This window comes from Sinocyclocheilus rhinocerous, unplaced genomic scaffold, assembly GCF_001515625.1.
Source record: "Sinocyclocheilus rhinocerous isolate Xijiao unplaced genomic scaffold, SAMN03320098_v1.1 scaffold626, whole genome shotgun sequence".
In the NCBI taxonomy this organism is placed as follows: Eukaryota; Metazoa; Chordata; class Actinopteri; order Cypriniformes; family Cyprinidae; genus Sinocyclocheilus; species Sinocyclocheilus rhinocerous.
Genome location: NW_015647437.1, coordinates 994,886 through 1,022,309, shown reverse-complemented (window position 1 = coordinate 1,022,309; position 27,424 = coordinate 994,886). Strand labels below are relative to the sequence as shown.

Sequence of the window (27,424 nt, the reverse complement as noted above, 5' to 3'; positions counted from 1 at the left end):
TTCGGCCATCCTACACACACGTGACTGACCACTCTCTTGCACCAACAGGAGGAGGAGGGGCCGTGCTACTCTCTACACTGCACTCAACCTGAGGGATTCCTACACTTTCAGTCGTTGAGGAAACATGAAAAACAGCGCATACCGCAGGAACGGTATAACGGAAAATATTAGTGGTTTTGAAACCGTGAAATTTTCAAATCGCGGTATACCTTGAAACCGGACATCGGCCCATGCCTATGTGGTACTAAGAGTGAGTAATTCATGGCAGAATCTTCATTTTTGGGTGAACTATCCCTTTAAGAAGGCAGCCGAGTGACTTCACATGACCCACCTTGTCTCACTGTGAGACCCACACTTTGAAAAACCCTGTTTTATAAACCCCTGTTCTCAAAAGATTAGCACAAAAGCATTTGTTTTTAAAAGTTTTTAAAACATTTAAAAGTGTCCAGTTTTTTTAATGTTCAGAGAACTTTAAGAAATACATTTCCCATAACTTAATTAGAACATTAGCATAAGTTCTTCTGAGGTTCAGACTAAGGTTGCATTGCAAAACATCAGACCTGTATCTGATTTAGGACCACATATCTTAATAGCCCAAATAAGATTCGAAAAGATCATATTCCATGTGGTTTGTGATACTCACATTGTTATGGAAAATCGGACATATTTTGCATATACGGATTTGCCTTTTGCCTGTAGTCTGAATGTAGCTCTAGCCTAAGTCTTCTGAAGCCAACTGATATTTACTGAAAATCTTACCTGACAGCCAACATTCGCTTAGGAGATAAACAAAATCTCCTTCTAAAAAAAATCATACAGGTTGTGAAAGAATTTTCTTTTTTTGCCAAACTATCTCTTTAAACTAGTTAAGAAGCTATCCCAAGTTGGGGACGAGTATCCAAACACCACATATCTGTTTCACTGCCAAAGTGATGCTATTTTGGCCTGACGCTTTCATTGCGCAAACCAGACAGTGACATTCGTACTGGAGGGGCAGCAGTGTTAAATATCATCTCCTGCAGTGCAGTCAGCATCACGTCAACGTGCAGGGAAAGAAAAAATGTTAATGCCGCCCGCGCTATTTACACAACCTTCGGCAGAGCCACTTCGCATCGGAGCGGTAAAAACAGAAACCACACGTTTTAATTAATCGTCAACTAAATGAGACAGCAATAAACAGGGTTTGCTGCGGAGGTGCATTCATAGGTGCAGGAGGTGAGGAGACGAGGGAGAAGTGGAGGAGGAGAGCAGCGCCGGTTAATTACCCAACCATACCCGGGTAAGTTGGGAGCGCTTTGTTCGGCGTTTGAATGACAAAGAAGATGACAGAGGCAGAGGCTCTGGAGAGGCGGCGATCGCATCGGCTGCTTAATAATTGATCTACGAAAGCAGGAGCTTGTTTAGTGGAGATGAGAGCACATCGCCTCATCTGATCCCCGAGCCGCTGGAATCAGAGGGATTGTTTTTGTAATATGCCACCGAATAAGCAGATCAATGCTCTTTTAGCAAGCACAAACATCTCACGACCGAGCCTTACCACAGTGAATTAAAAGCTTCACACTTGTACACACAACACATGGAAAACCACACGTGTTCCCCTTTGCTAAATCAGCTGGAACTAAATTTACATTTTGCACTGCTCAATATGGCGCCAGTTAGATTAGACAACATTTTCATCATTATTGAAAGCCCAGACCTACATTAAATGGGTTCTTTTTTTGCTCCGTCTTGCTTTTTCTCTTTCGGTTCGCCTTCTAAACCATAATGAAGTCAGTTTAAACAGCTATATTCATTTCCTTAATGAGGGAAAGGTCCTTTAATGCTTTTCTCCAGTGAGGCAGAGGCTGTGTGGGCGCTAATAAACACAACTCACAAAAACAACATCTCTTAAGCGAGTATCTGAGGCCTTCGCTAATTTTTTGTTAGCATTTAATTATACTTCAGCATTATGACTGACATTATTAATTTTACATTAATGCTAAGTCTGAAGTGCTCTCGTGAATAAAAAAACATCCAGTGCGATGTTTTGGACGTTAATGTCATTGGCGATACAACATGGTGTTTCGAATCTGTTGAGAGCGATGTAACCACTTTAAAGAGCCAAAGACTGTTTAAAATGTTGCAATACCTTTAGAAGATATTTTGAAGAATGTTGGTAACCAAACAGATTCGATTCCCATTGACTTCCACTGTATGGTCAAAAAATACAACGTAAGTCAATGGGGACCAAAACAACATCGGATCCCATTTTCTTTCTATGTATGGAAAGGGAAAGAAAGGGACAAAAAAGATACAGATCATGTAATTTGTAATGTTGTATGGAAAAAGGTTTTTTATTTATTTATTTATTTTTTACATATATGCATGGCATGCATTTTTAAAATGATCTTCTTTTGTTTTCCACAGAAGAATGAAAGTCATATAGGCTAAATTTGAACTGATATGTCAGAAATGTTTATTTTTGAGTGAACTATCCCTTTAAAATACTTTCTCAGTTCCATCTTACTGTGAAGAGGCAATTACAACCAGGTCGAAAAGTCGGGGGGGAAAAAAGGCTTAAAAATTAACATGAATTTCAGAATGTCTTACTTTTTGCTCCTCATTTGCATCTATGACAAGATGCATAAACTCCACAACTTTGTGTGAAACCTGATGGTCATGTGGATCAAGCATGTTTTTAAAATGATCCAAAAAACATCTTGTGATTCAACAAAAGCATGAAACATCTAACCGTCTGCACAAAGAGTCACATGATCAATGCCACTAATTTACATTCAATTGACCTAATGTCAAATAAAATCTGAAAAACCTCCTTAAATCCAGACACCTAAAAAAAAATAAAAAAATGTGTATTTATTTCAAGGTTTCATTTTTTTTAATTTTTTTATTCTAGACTTTCATTGTGTCCTAAAATCTGTACAAAATCCAATGATCACGGTCACAAATTTTCTTAATCAATTAACCTAATGTAAAAACTAAAACCTTCCTATATTTTAATGTGCCCTCAGACATTTGGACTCCACTGTACAAGTAAGCCAACTGTAGGCTGATTTACCTGAAAAGTGTATCTTTTTTTTTTTTTACCTAAGAGTGGGTATCTTTATATAGAGAGTAAACTCTATGAGTCAGACACAATCTGTTTCAACGCAGCTTCCTCCACAGTGTTACAACACTAGAAACCGTTAATTTTTTCTACTAGCCTTTGTTTACAACATCAACATAAAACAAGCAGCGCTCACATGCTCATTCTCCTTTTCCAGTGTGTTAATTCTGGGAGTTACAGTCCGCCTTAAGGCAGCAAATCTGGTGTGAAACCCCATCACTTTAATTAACAGTGATTACAAATTACACCGTTCAGCGTAAGAACTAACGAGAGATACAGGCCATAGATAGTGATGTGCTTTACAGCTTGAAAGCGGCAGACATTACTCACCTATTCTGAATGAGAGCGGGCCACTGGTGGCGTTTCTCACCCACATGGCTAAGAAGAGCAGAAGCGCCCAGGCTGCGAGCATCTTCTTTGACTCCTCATGGGTCCAGCCCTGGGGGTCCCCCTTCACACAGCCACCTGCCACACCAAACACAACAGCAACACTTCAGAAGAATAGAAAGCATACTTTTCAATCAAAGGAGTTACATGCGCATATGCTACAATAGCTTGTTGGTGCCCAAAAAAATCAAGTTTATTTAACTGTGGTAAGCGTTGCTAAATTTATTTTGGTCCCTAAGAACACTGTAATTGGTTATTCTTTTCTAACTTAGAAAATAAACTTTCTTAAAACATTTTTCTTACACTTTGTCAACAAAAATGTCCAAAAGTGTCTAAGAATACATTACAGGAGAACTCTGTCATAATTATTCCCACCATTTCTATTTCAACCATATATCTCAAATGATTTATTGTGGTTCATAGCAGTCTGTGGTGGAAATGACAGCTCTGGAAAATACATTTTTGGATTAAATAATGTTTCCATTTCCATTTTTATATATTTAATCATAGACAATACACATAAATAATACATAAAAGCAATGCAAAATGTGGTGGCTAATTTTCATCCCAGGGCAGTAAAGTAAAGTAAAGTAAAGTAAAGTAAATGTAGGGATTTCTAGTACATGAACGGACACTGCTATGCCCCTATCAGCCATCATGAGGTTTGCTAATCACCCCAGCACATGACTCCAATATTCTGGGTCGACTTCCTGCCAGTCTTGTCGTCATCTACTCAGAGGAGTGATTAAAGACTAATCCAATCAAGAGACAACAAAGCTTTCTTTGTATCAAGAACTAAAAAGTTCTTTCACCATATATAGTTGAGAGAATACCTCCTGATCGCTTAGGCATAGGACTCTTATATGTATGCACAGGAAATGGCTAATTTAATCACACCCTCAAGGTGGACTTCGAATTTTCAGATCCGAGTCCTTTCAAAACCTGAGCTAGAAATAAAATTAATGATTAATTCCCTTATCAAGAATTAATGAGTTAAATTCCTTACATAAAGTAAAGTAAAGTAAAGTAAAGTGTGACACTGAACCACAAAACCAGTCTTAAGTCGCTGGGGTATATTTGTTGTAATAGCCAAAAATACATTGTATGGGTCAAAATTATCGATTTTTCTTTTATTCCAAAAATCATTAGGATATTACGTAAAGATCATGCTCCATGAAGATATTTTGTGAATTTCCTTATGTAAATATATTAAAACTTAATAAATTTAGTGCTTCATTTTTACAACTTTAAAGGCGATTTTCTCAATATTTTGATTTTTTTGCACCCTCAGATTCCCAATATTCAAATAGTTGTATCTCGGCCAAATATTGTCCTATCCTAACAAACCATACATCAATGCAAAGCTTATTTATTCAGCTTTTGATGTATATAAAAAATGGTTTTGTGGTCCAGGGTCAAAAATAAAGTAAAATAAAATAAAAATAACCTCTAATTGAGGTTAATGTCATAGTTAGCATTTACACATCGTAAATACGCACAGTTAAATAACATCTTCACACTTTTTGCATAAATGAATCCACAAATGAAAGACAGACAAAATTTTCATTATAAGATAGAAATCATTATTTTCTGATTATTTCATTCTTTGTTTAGATTATCACAGTTTTACCTGACAATTGTAACAACTGGTATTTCCATATAGGAAGTCAGAGTCTGGGACAATGGTGAAACAGTAAAATCTATACAAAAAAGCATTCTAGAGAGAGAAAAAAAAGCAAAAATAAACAAAGCATAGAGATGTGTTTACAAAATGGTTATAATGTGACCACTACATAACAAAAATGTGAAATTTATTAGTTAAAAAAAAAAAAATCAACCCCTCGGACATAAAAGTCTTCGAAGTTGAAGAAACACTTTATCATAACAAACTCTTCTGGAAATGATAATGATTTTCTTCACCTAAATAGAATGTTCCTAGTAAATTACCCAAAAAATGACTAAACGAGAACCATATAATTGCCTTTGCTGGCAATTCCAAATGTTTCATGAAATAAATTCAGCTTCTGTAAAACAATTTCATATCTCATGCTGCTGTACTGTTTATTAAACTCACAGCTGCTTATTACCACAGTAGAGACAGACAACGTAACAAGAGTATCTCCGCGTCTAATTGCAGTTATGATTCATGTTGCTACAAACATATGTTTCATATCAGCTGCATTATCCACATATAATTAAAAAGAACAATCAGATGAGCAACTTGAATCAGACAATACTACTTATCCCATTCACAAAAGAGCAGTATAGATTTTTTTATTTATACAAGTTTAACATCTATTCAAGAGAGTTATGACAAGAATACATTGGGATGTAAAATGCTTTGCTTACTTTAGAAGAAAAACATAAATCACATATATTTATTTTTAGGGATGCACCGATACCGATAGATAGAGCGCACTGAGTGGATTGAGCGCGCAGCTGCACAGATGCGCGAGCTTGTCGAAGTGAATATCTCACAGACAGGGCCATTTCTAGGCATAGGCGAGCTAGGCGGTCGCCTAGGGCGCCACCAGCTGAAGGGGCGCCAATGAGCGCACGTACGGCTGTAAGTGTCTCTCTCATTCTGCACCAATACAAACGTGTGCGCGCTGCGTATGTCCATGTACACTGCGCGTGATGCAAATTACATCACCAAAATAGTCCGCGTGCACTCGTATAATGTATAACGAGTGGTTCCCTGCATTATTTTAGGAAAACGTTTTGTGATTACAGTATATTGAGCTGCTGCAATGGAGCCATTAAAATGAACAGTGAAAGTAACAAAAGCTTAACAAAATACAATACATTTTAACAGGTATAATTAAGTGTGGAAATAACTGAAGGTAATATCTGTGACTCGCCATCTCCTCAGACGCGCCTTTAGAGAGAAGTGCATCTTTACGAATTATGACTTATTATAATGAAAGACACTTTGATTTGTTTTATTTCAACGGCGTAGGCTATCCACTGAAAAAAACACAAGTGATCGCGCTGGCACCTCCATGTCCTGCAAAGTGCGCTTCAGCTTCCACTCTCCGCACAAACTATTGGTTATAGCGCACATTTATCTAGGTTTAACGTTTAAAACATTGTTATATGCTTGAACGGTTTTATATCTATAGGCTAGATTTTATTTCAGGCAAGTCGTGATGATTTGAGAAGGCTAAATTGATCGGCTCACTGTCTGCCGCTGGCCGCTTGGTCCTTACTTTAAAAAACAAAAACTTATATTTAACGAACAAAAAATGCTCCAAACGTTTTTCTAAATTAACTTAATAAAAAAACTAAACAAAATGTAATCACTTTGCCATTAAATACAAAACTGAACTATTTTAATAGCTGAAACAGTAGTACAAGCTGTTTTGGAGAAGGGGGAAAAAAAGACATTATTACAGAAAAGTAATTCTGATAAGCTGTCGGAAACGGGTCGGGCTAGGGCCTGAGCATCTCATAGAAATCGTGTTCTGCATTCCCCTCGGTATAAATCGCGTTCCCCCCTCGGTGGGCCCCCCTCCAACGTCGGGCCCTTTGAATCGTCCTAACCTTACCCCCCCTTAGGGCCGCCCCTGATTATTATTACTACTATTATTTTGTTTCTGTACCCAATATTTAAAAAAAAAAGTACAAATGCTGTGAAAATACAGGTATCGGTATCGGCGAGTACCAAAAATGAAAGTATCGGTATCGGACTCGTTCTGAAAAAAGTGGTATCGGTGCATCCCTATTTATTTTCCTTATAATGACACATCTAACACTGTCGATTATGTGGCACAGCAGACGCTGATTTTTTCTTGAAGATGTAAATTAGAAATGATAAATATGAAATCCTTACAAACTATGTCTGTTGCATTTGCTTCGAAGATGCTGAGGCATAAGGCATAAGATTAAAAGTTGTTCACGATACTTATTTTTTTTCCTGAAATACTCCCGCTTTCTTCACCAGCTATTATTCATTACAACTTATCTTCTTTTGCTTATGTAGACCATTTAAAAAACACATTAAGGATCAAGCAGATAGACAGAGAGTTCAAGAAAGGGTGCGCGTCAGGAAACACATGCCTAATTCATTTATTGAAGCAGGATGCAATGACAATTAGAAACTGCACGCACATCCAAATAATTTTGCTCAAATGCAATTACAGCAAATCACCTTCAATGGTTTCGCATAGCCTGTGCACAGCACCTTCAGCAGCAGAATACAGAACAGAAACCGCATTTGTACTGACACTTGTAATTTTATTTTACTGTCATATAGTTAATAAATGTCTGTAATCTTGTGCTGTGCAAATGAGAACAGCTTTTTCATTTTCTGAAATGGTTAGCAGCAAAATAATAATATCATGGATGAATTCATTTAAACTGATAATTCACACAAAAAATGAACATTCTGTCATCATTTTCTCACTCTCATCTTCTTCCAAACCTGTATGACTTACTTTCTTCTGTAGAACATAAAAGAAGATATTTTGAGACCCCATTGACTTTAAAGGGGTCCTATTATGCTCTTTTACAAAGTCTTGATTTTGTTTTGGGGGTGTATTAGAACAGGCTCTCATACTAGGTTGTTCGAAAAACACATTAAATATCACAAATCCCGGAAAATGTGCGTTGTAGTCCAAACGAGTCGTTCGTTGTAGTTTTTGAAAAGTGATTTCTGTTAAATAAAATATCTCCTTTTGAAGTGGACTTTGAGCATTGTAACTTTGCAGATCTTTTTTTATGCTCAAACAGCAACATTACAGACTAACTAAAGTTGAAAAAGTGAAAAAGCATAATAGGACCCCTTTAAAGGAATAATTCATCCAAAAATTTAAATTAGCTGAAAATGTACTCATCCTCAGGCCACCCAAGATGTATCTGAACAGATTTGGAGAAATTCAGCATTGCATCACTTGATCACCAATGCATCCCAGTCACGTTAATTGTAGGGTTGTCAAATTGATTGCGATTAATCACATCCAAAACGAAAGTTTGTTTTATTTTAGATGCGAATAATCACGATTAATCTATTTTACAGCCCTAGTTCATTGATGGATTGGAGTCATGTGGATTACTTGTGGATTATTGTGATGTTTTTATCAGCTGTTTCGCCTCTCGTTCTGACGGCACCCATTCACTGCAGAGGATCTATTGGTGAGCAAGTGATGTAATGCTAAATTTCTCCACATCTGTTCTGATGAAGAAACTCATCTACATTTTGTATGTAATTTTGAGTTCCACAGAAAAAAGTCCCCCATACCAACATGGAGGCGAGTAAAACGATCACTAAAAAAATTCATTTTTGGGTGAATTATTTATTTAGCACTTCAGCAAATAAAACCTGCATTTTTTTCCATTAAACAACCCACAATCCATTTTAACCAATCTCTAAAATTGCTTAAACAGCACTGTCTTATTCTTTTCAGCACATCCATTTCTAAGCCACATTCACAAAAGTAAGTGCTCTTTAATCGATAAAATAATTTATTAATGCCAATGAGAAACTCATCCTGCAAATATAGGAAGCGTTTTAATATGAACTGAGGCAGGAAATGTATCTGGCTAAAGGCTCCGTTTAGGAGCTGACAGGCAATTACAAATACAGTAGAGACCCTGCAAACACCACACAGCATACAATGTAGTCTTTTGACTACGAACAGAAGGATCAAAATAGAATGTGTTCAGTTTCTTACTCGTTTATGAAATTGTCATCGCTCTCAAAGGGAATCATGCGAATCAGACCCGCTGTGTCTTCAGTTCAAACCGCTACCCGTCTCTGCCCAGACAAGTCATGCAGAGGTTTTTTCTCTCTTTGTCTTTAAACAAACATTGTTCAGAGAAAACCTGTTAAAGGTGAAATGACTGGGGATGCTGGGTGACATGAAAGCTTTTTTTACACAAATGAAAACCGTGGCTGTCTTTATATCTTAGGTCACATCTACACATTTACATTTACATTTTTACATTTACATTTAGTCATTTAGCAGACGCTTTTATCCAAAGCGATTTACAAATAAGGACAATGGAAGCAATCAAAATCAACAAAAGAGCAATATGCAAGTGCTATGACAAGTCTCAGTTAGCCTAACGCAGTACACGTAGCAAGGTGTTTTTTTTTATTTTTATTATATAATAAATAAAAAGAAAACAGATAGAATATAAAAAGAATAGAGCAAGCTAGTGTTAGAGGCCTTTTTTTGTTTTTTTGTTAATTGTATAATAAATAAAAGAAAACAAATAGATAGAATACAAAAAGAATAGAGAAGCTATTCTACACATCCAAAAACTGATTTCGAAGTTGTAAACAAAACAAATATGACTGGAACACTTTTTACAAGAAAATACGGTTTAACATTTTAGGGACCTATTCTCACTATTAACTAGTTGCTTGTTATGCATATTACTAGCATACTGGCTGTGTATTAGTATTTATAAAGCATATATTATTGTTTTATTCTGTATGACCATATTTTAGATCCCTTAATCATACCCCATACCTAAACTTAACAACTACCTTACTAACTATCAATAAGTAGAAAATTAGAAGTTTATTTAAGGAAAAAGTCACAGTAAATAGTTCCCCAAACTAACGTGTGACCGAAAATACTGTTTCAGTCTTTCTTCTTCAGAATTTCAAGTTTAATTCAATGCATTATTTGCCATTTCTTTGTAACTTTTGGTGAAATTTACTGGCAATTTCTGAGTGAAAACTGTTTCTACACCATGTTTTTTTCAGTGCACTGTAATAATTTGGTCCACTGGATTCTCACTGGATTTTTAAAATTTTTTTAATGTTTTGTCAGCTGATCGATCAAAATGAAAAACTGAAGGGATGGCTGACCCTGAAAACTGTCTTCATTCAAGACTTTTTTCTTGTATGGGAAAAAAAAAAGTTTTTGTTTTGAGGAGAATGATACAGGTTTCAAATGACATGAAGATAAGAAAACAAAATTATATTATTAGAATATTAATAATTATTATTATTGTTTGTTAGGTATCCCTTTAAAAATCTGCATTGTGCCACAAATATTCAAATGAAAACTGAACTGGACTACATATTGTCATTACACTATATACTGATGCTTTTCTTAGATAATAATAATGAGATTTTACATCTCCTAGATACTATATAAAGGGTTTTTTTGTGGAAAACAGCACACACACAATCACAAATAGCCATGCCCTCCTGAAGTGAAGAAGTCTTTTGAACGCTGGAAAGCTGTTAAGTATCGTTATGATAACTGACAAATGTATAGTATAAATTACATTCAAAGCAAAGTTTCCACTTAAACCCCATTCCAGCATCTGCTCAAAGCATTTCCCCCTGTGAATTACTGTGTGTGTGGGACTGAGTCATTTGAAGGGAGGGTTGAATAAGTAATGGGATACTACAGAAATAGCACGTAGCTTGTTTTTGTAAGACAAGTGCTCGCTGTGGGGAGTAAAACAAAGGCGAAATCACCATGTGTTGTTCTGAACGCACTCGGCTGCTGTCATGTGGTGAAACAGAGCTTGATTTTGAGCGGCCAACGCAACAATACCATCCGATAGGGGAAGAACTTTACCACGAGGCTTGATATTGAAAATCTCACTACTAAAGCCAAGCGACTGATTTGATACAATGTGAAGTAATTCAGTCCAAACATTAATTAGTCCTGGCTCAGTCCCCAGGATGCCACCCTTTTGTAAAAGGCATCAAATTGAAGTCTAGCAATGGAGGAGCTCTTTTCAATTAAAGCTAGATAAAGGCTGCTAGACCACGAGCACCGCAAACAAGTCAAACCTGTCACTCATAACCGTAGCTTCATCGCATATTCTCTCCAAATACCTCTAAGTGTCCATCAAAGCTCTCGTCTCAAAAACAACAGGCGGACTGAATTGTTACGGCATTTTTATGCTGCACTCATAGCTGACATCAACTGCCAATCAAAAGCAAGTCGGGGAAGAGGATTCCTCTTCTAGATGTCAATGAGAAGACTGAACCGCAGGGTAAATACTTTGTGAATACATGTAGAGTTTAGAACCAGCAGCAGGGATGGATAATAAACGCATTTTCTTGAGTTTCTCATTTGACGTTTCGAAAGTCTTGGAAGTTGTAAATGACTAGAAGCAGTTGGAAGCAAATAAACGCACCAGGAATTAAATTAATCACCTGGCAGAAATAAAATCAACATGTGACAGTTCACCATTAAATGTCATTTGTTATTTATTCAGAAGAATCAAACGTAAACAATGCGAGCAAGGAATTTTTAACAGGATTGCCGTGAGACACACACTCTGGGCTGAAACGCTGCCAAAACAAACATCGTGCCGCATTATGAGTAGCTCTTTACAATTTCGAGATGCAGCCTCGGTTATTTTTTTTTTCAACAATTTGTAAAATAATTGATTCAAAAGACACATTAGCCACTCACTACTCAGCTACCCCGCCGAGTTTGCTGTGCAACTGGTGTGTTTTAGAGCGCTTTTGGGTTTGAACATTTTCTGTGGAATAACAACGGTGCAGAATTTGGGTAAGTGCCTCTTTTGAATTGTCTACTCAAAAAATCATTTTGATTTTCAATTGCTTGAGTGCAAGAGAGAAAAAAAACTTCAAGGATTAAATGTGTTATTTTTGTAACATTGAGAACGGTGAATATATATATATATATATATATTAATAATTAATTTCTTTAAGTTCAGTAAGTGAAACATTTCTAATTTATTTGTTAAGCAATTGTTTCTTATGCTTTATATAAATAAGCCCTATTTTGGAATGTTTACATTAATACTAGGTAATTTAATACAGTAAATAATAAAGTATATGTTTAGCATGTTTTTATCCAAAGCAACAAAGAATAAACCTATTACAAAGAAAATTTGTCCAACCTGGGGTTAAGTGTTTTACTTGAAGACAAAATGTAGATAGCTTATGAATCGCCCCGTACAGGGTTCAATCCTAAAAGTTTTGGCTGCCAGCCCAAGTCTTTAACCTCTACATCAAATAACCCCTTTTAATACATTAAATACTGTTATTTTATAATACTGCCTCATACAATTTCTACCTTCCTTACTGCTCTCCAGCCATTGACATGCAGGATATGGTAAGTATTATGTGTTTTACCATTATTAAAGGGACATTTCACTCAAAAATGAAAATTCTGTCATCATTTACCTCATGTCCTTCCAAACCTGTACGATTGACTTTCTTGTATGGAAGACAAAAATGTATCAGTCATTTTTTCTTTCAATAAAAGTCAAAGGGGTCCAATAGATTTCCAAAATAACTTATGTGCTCCAGAGGAGGAGGAAAATAATTTTTGGTGATTTTTTAATTATTATTATTATAATTTTTTTGAATCTCTTTAAAGCTGCAGTCCGTGACTTTTTTGTGTTCAAAATTAACAAAATGTATATAATAAGCGAGTACACCATTAATCCATTTTCCAAACCGTGTTTTTTTGGCTTATCCAGAATCCCTATGATACACCTATAATAAGTGTTTATATTCGGACTATTTAGACTGGTTCGGGTAGGTACCTGTCACGGGTGCACACACACGAGGGACGAGGAGACGCTGGAGAATGATTTACCAAGACTTTATTCGTAGGATGGAACCAAGGGAGACGAACACAGGAAGACGGTCACACGAAGACCTTCACATGAAGACGTTCAACATCCGACAGAGCACTAGGGACTGGGAACACTTTATATACACACACAGGAGGAGGGGATGACGAGACACACCTGGGAGCAATGGAAATTAAACCTGGGAAACACCTAGGAAGGAATCAACTTAAATTAGGACAGGAACAGGAAACAAACCAAATAAGGGCATGGGAAGGCACATGGGGAGCAGGACACACACGAAACATGGAACAGAGTCTGACAGTACCGCTACCTGCGTTATTTCTTCATAGACATAAACAGAGAGAAGTAGCTCCGGCTACAAAGTTCTTCCGCAAGATGCATGCAGTTCTGTTTATTAATCGCTAGAGCGCCAAAAGTTACGGACTGCAGCTTTAAGTACCAGAGTTGGTAATTATTTATTTATTTATTTAAAAGCGACTAACAATTTTCCAAAGCCAACCATTAGCATGTAGCACATTAGCTAATTAAAAGTTTGTACTATGGAGGAATATGTTGCATACACATACACAAAGCAAATTTACAAATCCATTTTAGGACCAAAAAAAAAAAAACTATTTAACTTCAGACTGTCTTGCTATAGTGGTCAGTAATGTTTGTGTTTGTTGTAAACAGTATGCTACTTATTTTACTTTACTATGAGCCAAAAAGCTGCATCATAACAACTGCTACACTTGGTCTCAATCACGGCCTGAATCATAAGAGACGAGACGGTCTGTCACAGACACAAAAGCACGAAGTGATTGTGTTAGGTAAGGCGGGGTGAATTAAGGTCAACTGGAACATTTTTTGTCACTGAGATGAATGGCATAAAGTGACTCAATTTACCTGAATTTCCATAAAACTTTAAAACTTAAGTTTGGTGGAGCAGTTCTGGGATATCTGCCAGTGTTAGCCTACATCTAAATGATTATGGATCTTCACTAATATTGAATATCACAAAGCAAATACAGATTGAAGCACTATAAAACAGGGCCATACTGAGGCTGAATCTTTAAAACCCTGTATCCACCCTGGATCTAAATGAATGACAGCAGCAACTCTGTGACAAAAGAAATGATGTATGGCTCAATATCATCTATTTTCAAATCAGATTTTAGGAAGGTGGGCAAACGTCTGAGTGTTTAGCGGAGACATCCAACACAAGTGAACGAATTAATTCAATCAATGACCTCTATATGGAAAAAAGATTATATAAAGTTCCTGGCCAAATATATATATCAAAATCTATTCTCAATATATGGTGCAAACAGCAGAGATCAGGTAAGTATATTCTTCAAATTGAAAATGTATTTTCTTTAAACTTTCGACTGATCAAAAAAAAAAAAAACATTAACTTTAAAACCTTTATTAGCAATTTATGTTTGGTCGATTTCTTGTATATATTTTTAAAAGTATATTTTAAAAAACATATCTGAAAATGTATTTTTGCCTATGAGAATGGAAAGTTGAAATACAAAAACAATGAACAACAGTTGAAGGATAATACACTCCGATCCCTACTCCGGCTTTAGCAAGGCATAAACAAAAAGCTTGTTAAAGTCAGTAGGTTCACAACATTCTAACGCAGAACCGTAAAGGAGAATGACTGGTGTTTCACGATGCATACTGAATCACCACGATATCGGAAGGTCACTCGCAGGTTAAAACTTTACTGCCAAGAAATGTGAGATATCCTCGCTGGATAAATCCTCCTGGTGTTAACATTGTCTGACATCCTCAACAATAAAACCCATCGGTGGGGTTATTTAGCCTCCATGATAAATCAGCAGTTTAGGAAGCTCTTGGTTTTCAGTTCACTTCCAAGAAGTGGGTCAAAAGAGAGAAAGCAGAACAAAGGAATGCATACAAATGTGTTTTACTATTTTGATATAGAGAGACTGCAGAGTAAACACCTTCACCACAGCACTGTATCTTATTCAAAAGAGAGTGCAGGCATCAAAGTGCCTGCTTGCAAGGACATCAGCCGTGGGGTCAAATGGGTTTTCAAGAGTAAACATTGTTCACCCCAACCTGCAAAACAGTTCTGCAAATCTCTACATTATTAACCTTCTTTTGCAGTGATATTTAACTATGAGGATACAATCCATCACAACCCAAAACAGTTCTTCTATCCCAACATCCGTTTAAGGCAAGTGAATTCACTCTGCAGGCCATCTTGTTAACACTTTGAAGTTATTTATAACTGAAGTTAGAAGTAATTTTCTATAGGTAATAGACATACAAGTGCAAAAAGATTGAAATGTTCAATAACACAGCCCTGCAACTTTGGGGGAAAAAAACTGCTAAGGTCTAATATTACCTAATGTGATGATGCTGAGTTCAAGGACATCAATAAAAACTTTTTTTTTCTTTTTTTCCCCCCAAATGACATATATGTATTAGCTTTATTGCCCTTATTAAAATAACAGCCAAATGTCAAAAGTCAATGTCTGCGCTTTGCAATGTCATACGTTCAAATACATAAACACAAATTTATAAATAAATAGTTTATAAATACATTTGCTTTTTACACAAAATCTGTGTGTATCTGTTCCTGTTTTATTACATTATAACACAGCCCTGCATGATGTAGCAAAAACATCTGGGTCATGTTTACATTTTCTTTTGTCACTTGTTATAATTCAAACTTTGAAATTAGAATTAGGCATGAAATAATGTCTTATATGTTAAAATCGTCTGAGAATTGAACAAATAGTTGCAACCTGGCTCAAGAAGATAGGAATCATGTCTTTGTGTGTTTTGTATGTGTATATATAAGACTTCTTCACCTACAAATGGTTGTCAAAAGAAACAAAATGCTACAAATGCACATATTTTGTAAGAAAGTGTGACATGCTAGAGCAAAACAGACACTACTTTTGGAATTAGCACCCAAAAAACAGTAAGAGACAAGTATCGGATTTCATTCAACAAATAGGATGCAGGACAATGTAATGTCAATAAAATTTGACATTGATGGTTTCAAAATATTTGCTTCTTTAGCTCAAATCATGTAAAAAAAAATTTCGGTATGGTAGCACTTTACACTGTTTCCTAGTCGTTTTGTGGTCCATATCTGTCTACACATTAAGGACATGTAAATCTTAAAAATGAGACAGAAACATCAGAAAATCAAATGCTGCTGTGATGCCTTGTTTGTAAGCAATCTAGGCCTATTTTCAAATATAATCATTCACATCAATCTCAGAAAATGAGCTCTTTAGGTTCAACTCAATTTGAACTGAATCTTTGGTCTAGAACAGATCCTTAGCAGTACTTTGCAGAGGCGTCTAGCTGGACTGATGGTGCTTAGCTTGTGCTGACATGGCAAAAACAATAGCATCCTATTTAAATGACTAGGGAGGAATCGACAACTACATTAAGAGCAGTGACAAAAGACAGAGTTCCTCTGAACACAATAAAAAATGATACCTGTCGACCCTTCTGCAGGCTCCTGATTAAAGAACGAGGGGTTTCTGAGGAGGCAGTGAACATAAGGTGACGAAATCTTCTCTGATAGAAAGCCAAGGACACTGAGGCAGTGTAAAGAACCCTTTATCTGAAGTTACTAAGGACATGCATTCATATTCATAACTCCAATAAACCACACTGCAGCCCTGCAATGTCATATTAACACTTCAGTACAAGACTTTAGAAATGTCTGCGCCAGTTATTGGAGATTTGATCTTTTGGGTAAGCAAATGAAATGCACTCTCAAATAGATGCTTTCATTAGTGGTGGGATCTGATACTCCGGTGTCTCGGGTCCTTACAAAAAGTCACACCGCCAACAGAGGTATTACAATAAAGGCCAAGGCGGTCTTGCAGATATCTGACTTTAATGGAAGGGAAACAGTTTAAATATGAATATTTAGCATGCCTATTATTAACATATTGGCTATTTATTAGTACTTATAAAGCATTTATTCTACATGACCATATTCTACATCCCTAATCCTACCTAATACAAACTTCAAACAACCCTCTACATTGCGAGTAAAGCACCTGTGTTTAACGTACCGTAAACTCTAGTGTGAAGGCGCACGATTCGCCGTCGCTTTTGTTTCACACACACGCAGAGAGAGAGAGGGAGAGAATTGACGCGCTACATGTAAATGATATTCTTTGTTGTATTTTCCTGTCAAAATAACGGAGTTCCTTTGGAATTCTTCAGCTTTCAAGAACGACCGCTTTCTCCAGATTTTACTCGCCAGTGTGTGAGTTGGAGGCTAAGTATAAGTTTAGCTCTGATATATTTTCACTCGCCGAACACTCTCTGACTGAGCGCATCAGAGTTTCACTCTCCGTCAAGTGATCTGTGCTATTTTTTTCAGTTCATCTGAATGGATGTGCAACGCACCTGTATTTAACGTACCGTAAACTCTAGTGTGAAGGCGCACGACTCGCCGTCGCTTTGTTTCACACACACGCAGCGAGAGAGGGAGAGAGAGAATTGACGCGCTACCTATGCGTGCTACATGTAAACGATATTCTTTGTTGTATTTTGCTGTCAACTACCGCTTTCTCCTGTACTAATGCGGAACTAATGCGCAAACGGCAATCTCATTGGCTGGCGCTCACCTATTATCGTCCCTGTTTTGATTTCACCAAATCAGTTTCGAGCGAACGCACACAACCTGATTAATATTCATGAATCCAGTAGCTCATTAATCCTTAGTGCGTTTTATATTGTTCTTATTAGTAGAATTCGTATCATTATTATCTTATCAGTATTTTTGTTAGTTTTTTCCCCATTTTTTTTTGTACAGAAACATTGAATGACCAAAAAAGCACCACCACCAGTCTGAAGTTCAGTTAAAATGACTAATATGCATTCATACATGGTTATCAAGTTTTAATTCTAATTACTAAAGTTCTATCATTAAATAATATTTATTATCATATTACATTGCTTGACTGACTGATGTTAAGAGTGTACTTTCAGATATTTATAAAACTGTGCCATTTTACATGAATTTTTTTTTACATATATATATATTTATCATTCTGGCGAGTAAACAAAAAAATGTATTAGCCAATGGCGATTCAATTGCCAAGGTGTCCGTAGAGGGCTGTCAAATCAATCAAAATTTTAATATTTATAATACAATATATGTTCATTTTTAACAAATATTACCATTATTGAGACAAACTAAATAAAATAATAATAATGAAAGCTATTTATTTTTAATTTATTATATTATTAATAATATCATTGTATTTTTGGGGTTTGCATCTAATATTTAAAAAACATCATGCACAGGTATATGCTGATTGACTGGCAGCGCATTAAAATTCTCCCCAAAGACGTCACGAAAAACAAGCGATGCATGGATGAATTTCAAAAAGACCTCATACGATGCAACATTTGCAAGATGACAAAGCCTATGCTTCTGAAATCAATTTGCAATTCTTTAAAGCACAGCCACAGCAACACTTTTATAACTAACCACCTTCAACAATACATTTCAAGCAATTACTGTCGGACTTCAAATCACCTGCTGAGAGCAATGTTCCCATTATTGTGCATAATATGTTTCTAGGAGGAATATGACAATTTGGTGAAAAAAAGGGTATAGCTATTTAATCTATTCTTTATTTGAATATCTGTCAGATGTCCTGTTGTAGAACACCCATATGTTCTATATATATCTGATCATGTCTATAAAACAAAACTGTAAACAGACTAATTATACAGGGCTTTCATTAATCACAAGACAACTCAGTGAGCTGCTAGCTAAAGAAAATATGTAGTTCTGTACATCCTGAATGAGTAAGTGCATGACTGAGTGGACTAAAAGGAGGAGACATGTGGCAGACAGTATGCAGTGCTCATCGTCTTCACTGCTTAGCCATCACCTGCCCATCTGAGAGACTAACCACAAATGACACCAGGAGAGGGAGAAACCGGCAAATCGATCGCCATCTCCACAGGGAGAGATGCATGGGTTAAGCGCCCCCGCTCCCCGGTCTCTCTACCCAGGGTAACCGCACTGCCTCCCATCATGGGGCAGGACCCTGATTTAAGGCTGACAGGGCTCTGATGCAGCGCCTGTAATAACAGGGTTTTTAACTGCATTTAAGTGTAGCACTCCATCTTGAAGAGTTCCCAGACATCCTCAAGTCCAACAATCACTCCTACGGTAAAGGCATCTCTATCTGCTGGATGTTTTATCACAAGCTTAAATCTTGCACCTCATGATAAATTACAGTGGGAAGCATGGTAACAGTTTATATGACGATATTTATAGTTATTTTGCTGGAAAAAACCTTAGTTATTTGATATATTGTACAGCCCTCTATGTGAATGTACTATTTACGAGTTGAATGCAGATGAACGTCACCACAAAGTCACAATTATGAGTGAGAAACTCTCAAAAAATTTCGAGAAATTTAGCATTGCATCACTTGCTCACCAATGGATCCTCTGCAGTGAATGGGTGCCGTCAGAATGAGGGTCCAAACAGCTGATAAAAACATAGTTCATCAATTAACATCTAGTGAAGTGAAAAGCTATGTGTTTGCAAGAAACAAATCCAGCAAGATATTTTTAACTTCAAACAAGTACTCAATACATAACTTTGCTTTCTCCAGTGAGAAAAAAAACTAATCTTGTCTGAATCAGGAGAGAAATATGCACAGATCAGTTCTAAACAAACATATCGATTTTGATGATTTTGATGTGAGAGGACAACAGGGGATAGACGTTTTCACTGAAGGAAATGTTATTTTAGATTATGGACTCATGTTTTTGGCCAAAAGCAAAAGTTTGAAGTTAAAACTTCTTAATGATGGATTTGTTTATTCCAAACTCACAATTTTTTTCTTCCCAAGATGTTACTTGGTGGACTGGAATTGTATGGATTACTTGTGGATTATTGTGATGTTTTTATCAGCAGTTTGGACTCTAGTTGGACTCTGACGGCACCCATTCACTGCAAAGGATCCATCGGTGAGCAAGTGATGCTAAACTTTTTAAGAGAATAACAAGTTTGAGAAACAAACTCATCTACATTTTGTTGGTCTGAGAGAGAGTAAACTGTCAATTTACAGCACTTTCATAAACTGAATCAAAACAAACAAACAAAAACACACTCAATGTGAATTTTTTTATCCATCAATTTACAGATGCATAGTAAAAAAAAAAAAACGTAAATCACCATGTTGTTTCCACCAAAGTAATTTGAAATACGACTTCCCAACTTATAATTACAAACTTCCCAGAAGGACTTGAACATAATACAACTATAAATGTACTTCATGCTGCAATATCAAAAAAGACTGTCAAACTGTAATTGCTAATGTCTTTAAATAAATAGCACAGAACAAGACAGCTGTGAGTCAAAGCCATTATTTACACAACCCCCCACAATTTAAAAAAGAATAAATTCATTACTGAAGAAGAAGAAATACACAACAATGCAATTACTATTGGGGAAAAAAAGAACACATATGATACACATGATCCTAATTAATCCAGTTACTTCTATAGTGCACAGACTACCTGCATAATGGCCTTTAAGCAAAAGAAAGTTTTAAAACTTAATTTGGAGTTCAGGTCTAAATTAACCAATCAAACTGATCTCTTCTCTCTTTAGAAACAGGGTGCCATTGTAAGTTTCAGTGTAATAAGATGCAGCATTCAGAGGGAACAACAGGTCAATTTTATAATGAGCAGAGAGAATACTTTTAAAATCTCTGTAATGAATTCCAGTGTTCACACCTACAGTTGTCCGCTGATTGGTGTGGTGTTTTGATCTGTGGGCCAAGTGAAAAGAAAAACACCAGTGGAATCCTCAGCAAGCTGCCACATAGATGAGAGATGAGAATGACAGAGAGATACACTGAAGAAAAAGACATGAAGGTAACAACGATAATGAACAAACATCTCTTTCTAGTTTTCTTCTGGCAGCTGAGATTGACATTAACAGCTATAAACACAATACTGACACATAACACACTGTCCAGCAAAATGCCACAAGAAAAGTCTTTTTTCTGTATAAACACATTAGTGTTACTAAACAAATAGGCTCATTAAAAGGGTGACTGCGCCATAGAGCTGTCTTTATTTACTGCCACATGACCAGGCCTGCTGGAATTTGTTTTTCTGATGTCTGCAACCTCACAAACAGAAGCGTGATCAGTTGCAGGGGTGCTCAATCCTGCTCCTCGCCTGCCGACTTTAGTACCGCTTTTAGGTATGTAGAAGCAGGACTGACACTTCATTTAGTAGGAAGGTGGACCAGGAGAAGGACAGTTGGAGTTTTTCAGTTCAGGAAGGGGCTATTAGCTAGGAAATGTTTTGAAACCGAGCACCACAGAGACTTTGGGGAGAGAGATCAATATGCAGCTGACCTACTCAAACTGTCTTTGCATATTAAGCTGAAAAGAAGTATTATCAACTAAAATAATAATTACATGATATTTTTTTTTCTTATTTTTTTTTTCTTCATTCCATACCATATAGTTGGTATATATGTATGGGTATTTTAACTTTAGATTATATCATTTAAATGAAATCTAAAGTTAAAATACCCATGCATATTTAATAAATAATAATTTATATATTTTCAATTACACACTTCAGCTTTAAAAACTATATGGTATGGAATGAAGTAAGAAAAAAATAAATGTAAACTATTTAAACAAAAATGTATTTAAACAAATACAAATAAATAAAGTATTTTTTTTAAATAACACACTTTTGAAAATTAGATAACATTAAATGAAATAAAAATAAATGTAATTAAATTAAATATAAAGTTAAAATAAATATAATGTACATATTTCATAATAATAATGTATATTTTTAATCACACACTCTAGCTTAAAAACAATATAGTTTTAAATGAGATAAAAAATAAATGCAATTAAATCAAATATTTAAAAAGTTTAAACAAATATAATATAAATAGATAATATATATTTTAAAAAGTTTTTTTAATTACACACTTCAGCTTTAACAGCTAGATTAGATAAATTAAAAATAAAAAGTAAATGCAAATACATACATAAATAATACAGCATATAAAAATTAAAATTTAAAGCAAATAAATATATAAATAAAAATAAAATATTCTCACAAATTATTTTAAAAATACACAATTGTTTATTTAACTACTGTAGACAAAAATAAAAGACAAAAATACTTTTAAATATAAATTACATATAAAAAAAACAAACATATAAATATAAAAAATAAAAACAATATTTTTAAAAATTACACACTTCAGCTATACTTGTTAAAATATAAAATAAATGTATGAATACATAAATAAATAAAGTATGTAATCCATATATTGATAATATAGTTTTTTAATTACACACTTTAGCTTTAACTGCTACTAGACCATACCACCCACCATCAATACATGCTCCAAAGTTTTCACAAAATGGCTGCGGCATGTTTCACAACACAGTATCCCATAATCCTCAGGGCGAATGTTTCGGCAGCTCTCGCTTCACTGTGCATATATGAATGTGGTCGATCATTCAGCAAGGGATCTGTGGCAGCGGTGAGTTGGCGGGTGACATTGGGCTGAGTTAGCATCGCCTTCGTGGCTAACTAATGAGAAACTGCAGAGAAGAGCTACCCACTCCTCCGGTAGGGTTCGTCAGAATAAAAGCGTTGCCCTACCCCCCAGCTGCAACACTGATGCTCCGCGCCGCACGCCTCTACCCGCCTCTCCTGCCTCCCGAAGGTCCCTACGGCTGTCTCTACAGCAGGCCTAATGAGCCACCGGCCTGACCGGCTCTTAATGCTGCAATTATGTGCCATGCCCAGAAATCCTGGGGGTGTTTGCTTGTGCTGAGCAAAGCCTGGGCCATAAAAGCAAGTTTTCTCTGCCTGCTGCTCTCCCGTGATGCACACATCCAAATTGCACACATTAATATCTGGTAGCAGACAGACGCCGCCCTCGTCGACCCCCTCGACCCTCTCAGTGAATGTGCTGTGCTGGAAGGGTGAGTCTAGTCGAGGGTGAGCGAAATTAAATAAACAACTAAGCTAATGGGAAATGTATGCCAATTAAGGCAATTATACCACACATTTAAATTAAACCAATATCTCAAGGATGTTTTTTTCCTCTTTAAAAGAGTGTTTCATGAATGCGTTGGAGACAGATAGGAATATTACATGCAAGTTACTACGGTAAATATGAGGCCTGTGAGCTGATAGTAGAAGCAAGAAAAAGAAACAACTTGTGGGACTCCTGAAAATATAAAAATATCTTAAAATAAAATACAATTTATTAGTGCTGGGCAAGGATTAATCGCGATTAATCCTTTTTATAACGTTTATAAAGATTTATAAAGTTTTTGTGTACGTAATATATGTGTGTGTACTGTGTATATTTATTATGAATATATAAAGACACACACATACAGTATATATTTAGAAAATATTTACAAGTATATATTTATATTCATTTAATTTATATTACATATAAATAAATGTAATATATAAACATAACATATTTTTCTTAAATATATACATGCATGTGTGTATTTATATATAGCCTACATAATAAATATACACAGTACACACATATATATTACGTACAAAAACACTTTTATTTTGGATGCGATTAATCGCAATTAATCGTTGCCCAGCACTACAATTTATGTTTTACAGAGTATTATTTGTCTATTGCAAAACAAAAATAAATATATATATATTTATATTAATATAATTTATATTATATATAAATATATTTAATATATAAACATAACATATTTGTCTTAAATATATACATGCATGTGTGTATTTATATATAGCCTACATAATAAATATACACAGTACACACATATATATTACGTACAAAAACACTTTTATTTTGGATGCGATTAATCGCAATTAATCGTTGCCCAGCACTACAATTTATGTTTTACAGAGTATTATTTGTCTATTGCAAAACAAAAATAAAGTGACACTGGAAAAAAAAAATCGACTTTTACTTAAACAAATACATCATCAAATGTCCTTTAAAAGGGTCATATGATGTTGCTAAAAATAACATTATTTCGTGTATTCGGTGTAATGAAATGTGTGTATGCAGTTTAAGGTTAAAAAAACACATTATTTTCCACATACTGTACATTATTGTTTCTCCTCTATGCCCCGCCTTTCTGAAACGCGTCGATTTTTACAAAGCTCATCAGTCTGAAAAGCGAGGTGTGCTCTGATTGGCCAGCTATCCAGTGCATTGTTATTAAAAAATGATTTTTTTTTACACTGCACCCCTGCTCTCGACAGACGGCACCCCGGTTGGGCTACACTGCTCAAAACTCGCGTTTGAATCGTCAGTGGCAAATTGTGAGTGGAGGCCGGCGGGCTTGCTGGCAACCACATGTGGCGACCCCGGGCTGGACTCCACTTCGTCCGCGGTGAAAGCCGATCCGGCGATTCACAGCGTGAAGTTGATATTTCCTCAGCGACCAGCACGGATCAGCTCCAGGCATGACGAAGCGGATATCGTCCTCTTTTGGAAGGCCAAACAAAGTAGTTTCGCTTTCACAACTAATATGCTGATTTATTATTAGAATTATCAACAACAATACTACAGCGAGAATATAAGTTACGCCTTCTTTCTTTGCGTGAACGTTTGGGCGGCGTTATGCAAATCTTCTCACATCGTGACGTAGACATGTGGGGTGTGTTAGAACGAGCCGTTTTAGGTAGGCGTGGTTGACTCTTAACTTTTATAAAGAATATCTCTTTGGATTTGAGACTTTAGTCTTTGCAACTTTACAGATCTTCTTTATGCACCAAGAGCTTGTAACACTCCAAAGAGAAAGGAAAAATTGAAATCGCATCATATGACCCCTTTAAAATGTCAATTAAGTGAATTAAGTGCTAGCAGGCGACAGTGGCGTAGTGCTAAATTTCTAAATTAATTTTTCAGGAAACAGTGTTTATAGGATAGAGCCATGTGTGTGTTTTCGCCATTGCTTTAATTCTTCTAAAGTGCACTAACATATGCTGATTGTGAATTAATACCCCAAAGCAGATTTATACCAGTGGGGTAAATGCAGCTTTCCCAGCAGCCCCTGAATTATCAGGATGTGATAAATGAAGGCCTGAAAAGAAGGTGGTTGTGTGGACTGGAGAGAGAGGAAGAAACACAGGGGGAGGAATACATCTTTACAAATGCAACTCAATGAAAAAGAGTGACAGTTCCCTTTCAGTCGGTCACTCTCGACGTCACGTCGGATGACCGACGAATTGGGATCTCGCTTAGAGAGACCAATCTACTTCGAGTGTAAACTAAACGAGCCAATGCACATTGGCATGCGATTATTGCATCCCGCGATTAATCATTGTGACAGCACTAATGTTTTTTTTACATTTTTGTTTTATTAACAGCAGCATTTGAGCTGTATGAACGTCTTGGTTACGTATGGTAACCCTCGTTCCCTGAAGGAGGGAACGGAGACGTCACGTCCCGTCGCCACAGCTCCTGTACCACCGCTGAGCGGCTGGGTCACCGGCTCGGCTCCTCAGCGAAAACCTGAATATGTGCTGCATCTGCTGCCTACTTATACTCACGCTGTGATCAGCAGCAGCTGGATGCAATAATCGCATGCCAATGTGTATTGGCTCGTTTAGTTTACACTCGAAGTAGATTGGTCTCTCTAAGCGAGATCCCAATTCGTCGGTCATCCGACGTGACGTCTCCGTTCCATCCTTCAGGGAACGAGGGTTACCATACGTAACCGAGACGTTCTCAGACTCAGAAGTTCTCAGATTGCATTAAATAAATAATTGTATATATGTTACTTAGCTAGCATATACATTGATTAATACATGAATTAATAATTTTAATACTATAACATAATTTATATAAAGTAATAAAATTACTTAGCATTTTAGCCTCATCCTGCAGAAATTTCTAAATATTAACTGTCTAAGAGAATATACAGTATCTTGAGGCTTATTTTTCTTATTCCATTCGCATGTTGGGGTTTTTCTTGTTTTAAGCATAATCTAACCAAATCTAGTAAAGTTTATGCTTAAAACACGAAAAAAATGCCAATAGGGTCAGAAAAATAAACAATTCAAGATTTATTCTCTGAAAACAATTAAATTGTTGTATGCAATTTTGCTTCTCAAGCAGATGTATCTTGTTTTAAGGGCGTTCAAGACAAAAATAATGAGTACTTTTTTTTTGCACCGCACTGTAAATAAATGTGCAGCTCATCAAAAAGCCCTGAGAATAAAAAGATAAATGTTGCAGAATGGCCATAAATTGGTCATCTTAACAGCAATGCTGTTTTAGGGCAAGAGGCTCTCGTTACGCTTTGAAAAGTTTCACAAACAGTATAGTGCATTGCCATTGCATTGTGGGATTATTGAAGATTTAAGGTGGCACTTGCTACCAAAAGCAGTAAACAAACCTATTGCCATCCACCTCCAAGCTGCACAAACAAGCAAAATAAAACCACTCATTCATCACTGAGACCTGTTCGAAAGCAATCACTGTGGCCGTAGCGATTCCAGGTGGCAGGTGGAAGGAGGAAAAGTGTGCTCTCTGCAAAGTACTTTGCCAACTGTAGCCATCATCACTGCGGCATGAAACTCACTCAATGTGTGGGTATTCAGATCAAACCCTCTGGAAATACCAGCTATAGAAATTACTCAGCATTGGAATTTTCTCCTCAAACTATTAAAAATCTGCCAGAGAAAAACCTGAAGCAGCGTTGGTTCTGACCTAGAAAGTGAATGACTAGAGGTGGTTTTGGTTTGAGCTCTTCAAAAAAACAATGAAATAAGTAAATAAAAACAGATAGATAAATAAACAAAAACCAAACAAAACAACAAAAAATCTGTCACTGGCAAAACATCTACACAACACAATATTGGAGATATCATGTATTGCTGTAAACAAACAAGCAAATGAATACAAAACAGGTTGTGTGTACTGTAAAAGCAGAGATGTGCCTTTCTTACAATAAACAAACAAACAAAACAACACAAAATCTGTCACTGGCAAAACATCTACTATAATAAATAATAGAGATACAATAAATAATAGAGATACATACAGTATGTGTAACTTTAAACAAACAAACAAACAAATAAAACAATTACAAACAAACAAATAAATAAATAGAAAATCTAAACATCTGCTACACGAATGAAAAGCAGAAATATCATTAGTAATAATATAATAGTAATAATATAATAGTAGTAATATCATTATATATATATATATATATATATATATATATATTAGTGCTGTCAATCGATTAAAAAATTTACTAATTAATCGCAAATTTTTCTGAAATTAATCGCGATTAATCCCACCTAACATTAAAGTTTTTAAATATACTTTTATATTGCAATAAT

At 35.9% G+C, this 27,424-nt stretch overlaps 1 protein-coding gene across 1 annotated transcript in view; it reads right to left on the bottom strand.

Annotated features, from left to right (window-relative positions):
* Positions 1-27,424, bottom strand: part of LOC107709104 (glutamate receptor ionotropic, kainate 4-like) — a 142,239-nt gene that overhangs the window by 47,525 nt on the left and 67,290 nt on the right. Inside the window, exon 2 of the mRNA XM_016513509.1 lies at positions 3,434-3,568. Within this exon, the coding sequence (XP_016368995.1) occupies positions 3,434-3,515 (82 nt within the window). The 5' untranslated portion in view covers positions 3,516-3,568. The remainder of the gene's footprint in view (positions 1-3,433; positions 3,569-27,424) is intronic.